Source organism: Gracilinanus agilis, unplaced genomic scaffold (assembly GCF_016433145.1).
Source record: "Gracilinanus agilis isolate LMUSP501 unplaced genomic scaffold, AgileGrace unplaced_scaffold23154, whole genome shotgun sequence".
In the NCBI taxonomy this organism is placed as follows: Eukaryota; Metazoa; Chordata; class Mammalia; order Didelphimorphia; family Didelphidae; genus Gracilinanus; species Gracilinanus agilis.
The window spans coordinates 1-8,656 of NW_025354863.1; the positions used below are offsets into that span (position 1 = coordinate 1).

The window sequence follows — 8,656 nt, forward strand, 5'->3', positions numbered from 1 at the left end:
CCCTAGAGCTTGGCTGGGGAACCAGAAACCGAGTCCGCGGCTGACGCCCCACGGTCCCTGCACCCCACTACCCATTGGCCCCCGACTCCTTGACTGACGGCTCCTCGCACGCCGTTCATTGGTTGAAGACAATCCTCTCGCCCTCCCATTTGCTCCCGGTCCAATGACGCCAGACGCGGCCTTCCCAGGGCCTATTGGCCCTCAAACCATCAGCTGGGCGGGCCACATCTCATCATTGGAGATGACCTTGATGGCGTAGCAGGGTCCACCCTTCGAACTTTTGGATTGGTAGTGCTGGGGCTGCTGGCATTTTATTTATAGAAGGCTGGGACGGGCTCTCCCGGGAATGTTCGGTGTCAATCCTGGGAGAAAGGGGCGGGCAAAGTGAAATCTTGCAGCCCCAAAGAATGGATAAAGGCCGCCCTTAGAGAGGCCTGGCCTGGGGAGAAAGAAACCGTGGATCTGAAAACCAACCCTTTCAACACTTCCTTTCTCCCTAGATTTCTAATGCCTATATCCTGGGCAGCCAGCAGCAGGGGCCCCCACTCTGATCCGAGCACCCTTTAAATGTTGAGGCAGTTTGCCTGGGACTAGGACTTTTGGAGGTAAGATAGCTGCCAAACTTAGATATTTATGTTTACACATCCTTCAAGGGCCATCATCCTTTAGGTAACTATGGAGAAAGAGGAAGGACTGTGAATTAACAATTGCAAGACGGCAAGTATCATAGAAAGACAATAGCTAAATGGAAAGAGCAAGGAACCTGGGAGTCAAGAGATCTGAGTTCTTGACTTTGGTATTTCTTATCTACCGAGGTTTGATGAAAGTAAAACATTTTTCAAATAGCAAAGTGCTGTAACAATAGGGAAAGGGTAATCTCACGTTTATTAGCAGGTTTTAAAACTTGCATGAGCCGAGCCCAGCTCATCTCTGCTTGTAAAATAAACTCAGCCCCATTCCTGCTTACTTCTGCCTTCCAGCCAGAGAAGAAAACACAAGTACATTGCCTGTAACTACCTTGTTTCTAAGGAGATCAGTTAACAGTACTAAGAGTGAACCCACTACATAACTAAAATCCCTGCTGTTCAAAGCCCAAGAACTGTGCCATCGTAAATTGACAGAAAACACACCCATCTTAAAGACTCTTCCTGAAAGCAGATTTTAAATAATTATTGAATAAGGAGCTGTTATTCTGTGTAAAAAAAATTCACTAGTTTTAGCAGAGAAAACAAGTTGGAATTGAGAGAAAAGAGGCTTTTATTTGAATGGGAAATATAGCCTTTATTATTTCCCTCCACATTCTCTTATCTCCAAAGGCTTAGCACCAGTTTTTCAAAAGGGTTGGTTGATGTTTTGTAGCGTGAGGGGAAAAAAAAATCACAGTCCAGCCTAAGTGCTTTTTATTTCTCCAATAACCATAACTTTTAATATAAAACTTTTAATATACAAATTGCATATGCAACAGTAGCCACAGAGACAAAGGACAGATCAGAGGAAAAGATTTGACAGCTAAGGGATGCTTCCATGTGCATAGTGCCCTCTTTTCCTTTGTCTCCAAAACATAAGAACCACCCTACCCTCCCATAGCCTGAGAGATAACATGGCCCCAGAAAAGGTTAAGTGCAGCCTTCTGAAATTAACTCCTAGAGTTAAAGAGGGAGTGGGGAAGATTTACAGTGAGCATGTTTCAGTTATTCTTGCCCAGAAAAATCAGTTGTTTAGTTCCTGATCATATCCTCTGATCTGGCCAAGATCGGAGAGCAATGAGTCATGCTTGGGTTGGGATGCCATTAATAAAAGGAAGAGAATGGCCTCATTTTTAAATAATCCCTCAAAACCCCATTCTTGGCACCTAAGAGAATGGGCCTTTCCAGGAGTTGGCAAAATGGAAGCAGGAATCAAAAATCTAGCTGGAGAAATAGTGACAATCAACATAGCAATAGCCACTCATCAAAACTGCTGGAGCCCAAATCCTACCAAGATTATTAATTGGTAACTCCAGAAAGCTAAGGCAAATCACTGATTGAAGATGGTTGGGGAGGTGAAGAAACTAAGGAAATAACACAACACAAGGGGGAAGGGTAGGATGATCTCCAATTATAGGTCAGGAAGCCCATAAGCAGCCGAAAACAAAACAAGAAAAACCCACCCACAGACTGAATATCTCTGCAGAGCCATAGTACCCCAAAAGGCCAAAGGGCCAGGAGAGAAGGCAGAATTCATAAGTGAAGAGCAAAAGTACCATCTGCTCTGCAAACCTGTAAGAAAACAGGTAGAGTCTCTGTGTTCAACTAATGGACATACCAACGATAGGTTTTTCTTTCCACAAGGACCAGTTGAACTGGCTTATCGGTATAGCTTGGAACCCCAACCTAAGTCCTCTAGGCTTTCCCCAAAAATTTTCCAGAAGGTAGGGCAAAAGCATTCACTTGGTAGAGATCCAGGTCCATCAGACGGCCTCGGCCTCATTTTTTTCCTATTTAGATGCAGTCCATGGAATTTTCAGGTATGATGCTGGGGGCACAGTCTGGAAGATCTAGCCCTTTGGTTGGGGGACAACTCAAAGGAAGCCCCAGGCTTAAGACAGGATCTTGGTTTTCAATGTCCTCCAATTTATCTGTGGTACTGTCCCAGTTGATATGGAATCGAGTCACCCGGGGATTAGAAGCCAAGATGTTTCGCTGGAGCTAGGACAGAAAAAGTGAGTCTCATCAAAATTCATACAGCAGAGAACTGCCTCTTTGTTGCTATTTTCTCTATGCCTCATTTCTCCCTTCCCTCAAAGGGTATATCCAGGGACAATGAACTTGAAAAAAACAGTGATAGGATCAGACTGGAATTTTCCTTCTCCTAAACTTCGTCTCAGGTCAGCCTGGCTCTGGCATATCATTTGTTCAATGCTGGGATTCTAGAAAGGGTGATACTTGTTAATGATGATTCCAGCACAGCAAGTAAAACCCTATTGGAACTTTCCTTCCCTTTTACTGGTCAGAAGGCTAGGCATATATTTAGGACATGAACAACTGATGTGCTTTGGAAAGAAACTCATATCCTTAAGTCACTTAAATGAGAGGTTTGGCTAATATGGTTCTTTAAAATACTGTCCAGGAAAGACATTAGATGATTCTTCAATTTTCCTGTCCTTTTTTTTTTTTTTAAAACCCTTACCTTCTCTCTTGGAATTAATACTGTACATTGGTTCCAAGGCAGAAGAATGGCAAGGACTAGGTAATGGGGTTAAGTGACTTGCCTAGGATCACACAGCTAGGAAGTGTCGAGGCCACATTTGAACCTAGGACCTCCCGTGTCCTGTTTTTAAAAAGCATTAACCAGAACAGAAGGAGCCAGGCCCCTCTGAGTTAGAAAATCAACTTACCTGAGAGAAGTCTGGTTTCAGGGGTGGGTTCTCCCGAAGCTCAGGGTTGGTATATTCATTGTTGACATAGTAGCCAACTCGGATGAACTCCTGCCCATGGTAAGTGCAGGTTATGAGGACCACAGTTACACCCACTGCATCAGTTTCTGGGATTAGGGAGGCATTAGGGGCATCTGCCTAAGGGAGCAAAACAGATTCTATGCTTCAGCATGTGTTAGGGGCAAAAAGGGGAAATTTCCTCAGTTTAGTGCTACTAATTGCTAATCTCTTACCTGAAAGACAAACATGTGTCGCCCTGCTGGGACTGGCCCTACCAGCACTGAGTCTAATATCTGGTCAAACTCCTCACTCTCTGCTGAACCCACATAAATTATTTTCCATTCTAGGTCTGAAAAGGAAAAGAAGAATGTCAAAATCTCATGAAGGTGGAAAGGCAGGGAGATATCTTCTAATATAAATCAGTTAAGCAATATCCACTGCCTACCATGTGCCAGACCTTTGATACAAAGACAAAAGTGAGAGTCCCTACCTTAACAATGAACAAATATGCAAAAAATACATACAAAATAACAATGAAAGGGGAAGGCACTAGATGCTGGAAGGAATACCAGGAAAAACCTTATGCAGATGGTGACTTGGGATTTTCAGAGGCACAGGTGGAAAAGGGCAACATTCTAGGAATGAGGGACAATTTGTGTAAAGGCAAGCAAATGTAGTGTCATATATAAGAGGCAGTATGTAGGCAAGCATGGCTGGAAGGTAGGCTTTGAGTGCACATGTATGTGTAAAGAATTAGAGCTAGCACTTATAGATAGCTTTAAGGTTTGTAGAGCACTTTATACACATCACATTTGATTCTCACAACAACTCTAAGGTAGATACTATTCTTTTCCCATTTTACAGGAGAAAGAAGCTGAGGGACATTCAATGAGCTAGTAAACATCTTCCTAATACCAAGTCCAACACTTTAACTATATTGCCTAGCTGTCTCTAAGATAGTACTTATATGAACACTAAGAAGATAGGAAGGGGCAAGGTTGTGAAGAGTTTTAAACACCTAGCAGAGTTCACAAATTTGATCCTAGGAGTAATAGGGAACTACTAGAGCTTACTCCCCTCAGCATGACACAGGTTGCCTCCTAAATTTGAAATGCGCTCTCTCACATCCACCTTTGAAATTTCACTTTTACAAGTTGAGAGTGAAAAGGTCAGACTGGATCTTTAAGAAAATCACTGTAGTAATTGTATCCTGAGTAGCCTATAGTAGGTAGGGAGAGACATGAGGCAAAGATAACAATTAGGAAGCTGTTTCAATGATCCAGGAAGAAGTGAAGAGGATTTGAAATAAGATAGTGGCTATTCAAGTGGATAGAGGAAATGGACATAAAAGATGTTGTGATGGAAATAAGACTTAACATACATACCATTCAAACATTTAAATTTGCTTTTTACCAAAAACACCACTTTTTAAGTATAGAGATATATAGCTTGAATATTAGCAATTGGCCCTGGAATCTAACTGATGATATGTCTCCCATAGTACAGGGGAAAGTGATCTGGATATGGAATCAGAAGGTCCAGGCCTGAAGCCTAATTGTTCTACTTGCTGTATGGGTCTTGGACAAGTCACAACCTCTCTGGATTTCCTTTTCATCATCTGTAAAATGAAAGGGGTGGACAAAGGTGGACTAGTTGTTGGTTTCTGTTATCTCTTCCAGTTCTAAAACTGTGATCTGGTGTTAAATTCTAGCTTTCCAAGTAACCTTGAAAATATCTGTTCTCCTCTATAAAGTATCTGCCTTTCAAGGGAGCTTGTGAGGATGAATGGGATGACCAAAGATGAATTAAGGCCCAGGTCATGGCTGAGGTATGCAAAGAACAGGAGCCTGGTGTCATTTAGGGACCTGCCTGCTGCATCACAGGGCAGCCAGTAACATCCTCTTTCACACAGAGGGATCAGTGCCACAGAGTAATTCCTTTCACAACTGGGGCAGGATCACTGGCTCAGGCCTAGCAAAAGATTCTGCCAGAAAAGGGAGATGAGGCTGCTCAAAGAGTTAGCTAGTCCCCAAACCAATCAAATCTAGGCAACAAGAATCATCATACACATTTATGGATAATCATGCAGAACTTGAGACCAACATAATAGAAGCAGGGCTCACATGCTTGACACATAAAGCCCAGATCTCTAATATACTAACGGTGCCTCCTTCCTTTCACTCAGTTAAACAAGTAAATTCAAGAGAAATGAACCACAACTATTTGATAAGTCAATTATCTCCTGTGAATGACTGCCAACAAAGGCAGCTTTCTTGACTTCCAAGTATATCCAGGACAAAGTTATAGCATGCAGAGGGATTAGGCAACTAAACCTAAAAACATTTTAGATCCTTTCAAGTTACAACCCTAGACTCAAAATGCCTGAGAAAATTTCATAAGTCATGATTTCACAGAATGTGATTACTTTGGAAGAAAAGAGCTTCTGATATTAGGCAAATGTATGCCAGATAATTTCTTGCTAAGGTTCTTCTAGAACACCAAGACCTTCATTCTTATAGTAGCTATTTGCTTTTTTACCTCTCTGATTTAATCTCAGGTTAGAGCAGGGGTTCTTAATTTTTGTGTCTTTACAGACATAAAATAGTGTATATATATAAATGTATATTATGTAAATGCACAAAATACATAGTTTGACAAAGGAAACAGATTTTATTGAAATAGTCATCAAAATTAAAAACAAAAACCCAAGTTCAGAGACCCCAAATTAAGAACCTGTGCTCTAGAAGTAGTCTCTATTTGTGAATCTAGTTAGATCCAGTGAGACAAAGCTAAATTTTGGGAGTATTAGAGCAAAGTAGATCAGAACACCTGGGTTCTTGCTGAACTTGCTGGCTTACAATTATTGCCTTTTTCAGAAGAATCATGTTCCAAAAACAAAGTGACCTGTTCAATTTCTAAAATAAGTTACTTTAGCTATTTTTAGTTACTTTATAGAATATTAGAAGGGTTGAGTGAAAAGTGAAAAATACTTTATGTCAGGGAAGAAGGACCAGCTAACAGAGGGAATTTGTTATATGACTTCTTGGATTTTATAACTGGCAAGCTGCTTTATTTAGCAACTTTGAAAAATAGCATACCCTCCTCTCTAGCCTCAAGAATTCTATGCAAAAGGCAGCAAAAAGGAATTTTTCAAAAGAAAAATGCAAATCTCCCAGGTGACCAAGTCACTAATAGACTCAGGTATGGAATTATTATAGAGTTCCAATTCTCAACCTAGAGAAGAATGGTAATATTGTTCCTACTTCAGGAGTATGACAAGAATGAAGAACACTGGGTCAGGAGCAGGGAGATAATATTCTAGTAACTATTCTTCCATTTAGCCATGTGATCTAAGATTGAGAGTTCTTCATACTACTGGTTCCAAACAGTTTATTCTAAAGCAGTGATGGGCAAACTACAGCTAGAGGGCTAGATGTGGCCCCCTGAAATGTTCTGTCTGGCAGCAGGACATTATTCCCAATCTGATGAATACAATGAGTGGGATACAATACAATGAAACTTCGAAAGAGTTGCCTTAGAAACAGACTGACAGATGAGCATTTCCTTTCCTTTGGCCCCCTCTTTAAAAAAGTGTGCCCATCACTGTTCTAAGGTGTTATACATAAAGGCCTAGATGAACAGTGTGTGGCCCTCTCAAAGTAAATTAATCCAAGTGGCAAAGATTATATTGCTAGTGGTTAAAATACCTGGATTTTAAGTTCTCTTTCTACATCCTTCTTTATTGTTGCACTTCTACCAACTCCACAGGCAAAGGGATAGTCTAATAAATGTAGCAAATGGAAGCCATTCCTAGAGAATTGAAATACAAATCTTAGCCATTTTGTTTGTTCCATGTATGGAGCACCTTTTCTCAAAAGAGAAAACTTTACTCTTTATATCTCAGCCATCTCATCTGGGAAATGAGAATAATGTTGACTTTTATGTTCTTTTGTTGAATGAGACCATTTAAAAAAACACATCAATGGGAGATGAAGGGTTAGAGTAGACCAAGTACTTGTTTTAAATAATATCTTTCTTCCTCACTCCACACATGTCCCTCTTCTACAAGTACATTTTTGGAGAGCTATATATAATGTTCTATGCAAACTTTCAAAGCACTATATAAATGTGCATGTGTAAACATTATTGCTACTTTAGCAGAGTAGAAGGAATGGGCCTTTAGGAACAAGTCAGGTAACAATGTACAGTGCAGGAGTTAGAATTTTTCTATGCATTAGGGCATTTAGGAACCACTATCTAGCAAGAAAAGTCAGGCACACTTGAGAGGCATTATCGAAGAGGAAGATATCGCATAGTATTATATTCTAATAGAAGGAAAAAGGTAACAAATTAATGAAAGAGTAACAGAAATAACCTATTAGGAGTTGGAAGATGGGAAGAATATAATAAAGCAGTAATATGCAGGAAAATAGGTATATACAGCTTACTCCATAGGGCTTCTATGAGAAAAATCCTTTGTGGTACTGCTCAGAGATAGATGGGGCATCAGTGGCCCCGAAAGCTCACATTTCAATTGCCTGTCCATTGTTCGTTTTCGAGCAAAGCTTGCAAAGAGCTTGGCATTAGTTATCTCCTTGGATCTTCACAATCACCCAAGGAGGTGGGCGCTATCATCTCAGGTGTCCAGAGGAGAAATCTATGGCTCAAAAGGTTAAAATGCCTTGCGTACGGTTATGCGATCTAAGAATTTGCCAACACATACAGAACTAAGCGCCGATCACTCAGACCGGGTGATGGGAACTCAATATCAGAAAGAGACGGCTCCTGTCCTCAGGACGTTTATATTCTACTAGACTAAGAGAACATAGAGCACTTTATTAAGGTGAGGAGTGGTTATTACAGGGCAGCTTTAGGATCCCACAGGGGCGGGGAGGAAGCCCTATTCGAGGGAGTCAGCACGAAAAAGTCCCCTCCGCCAAGAACGCGCGGGGGATGGAGGGAAGCTGAGACATCCCGCGGAGGAGGGAGGCGTGGGGGAGGGGAAAGGCCGGTGCTCACCATCGGCCAAGGCCTCGCTGCACTCGAAGCTGATCTCGAACTGGAAGGGGCTGTGGAAAGGGCTCGGGTTCTCCAGCACCGACACGTTCAGAACAGAAACTTTGGCCATGGCCTCGCGGGAGCAGAAAAGAAGGACACCCTCGAAGCAGCAGCTATCGCCGCCGCTGCCGCTCTCTCTCGCGTCCCCTCCGCGCGGTTTCCACACCAGACTGAGGCGGCATC

The 8,656-nt window shown here is 41.9% G+C and overlaps 1 protein-coding gene across 1 annotated transcript; it reads right to left on the bottom strand.

Annotated features, from left to right (window-relative positions):
• Positions 1–1,394: 1,394 nt before the first annotated feature.
• On the bottom strand, positions 1,395–8,622 carry ASF1B (anti-silencing function 1B histone chaperone). Its single transcript, XM_044683496.1, has 4 exons — positions 8,435–8,622; positions 3,649–3,764; positions 3,377–3,553; positions 1,395–2,687 (listed from the first exon to the last, which is right to left on the bottom strand). The coding sequence occupies exons 1-4, from the start codon at positions 8,541–8,543 to the stop codon at positions 2,481–2,483; spliced, it is 609 nt and encodes a 202-aa protein (XP_044539431.1). The 5' UTR covers positions 8,544–8,622; the 3' UTR covers positions 1,395–2,480.
• Positions 8,623–8,656: the final 34 nt, after the last annotated feature.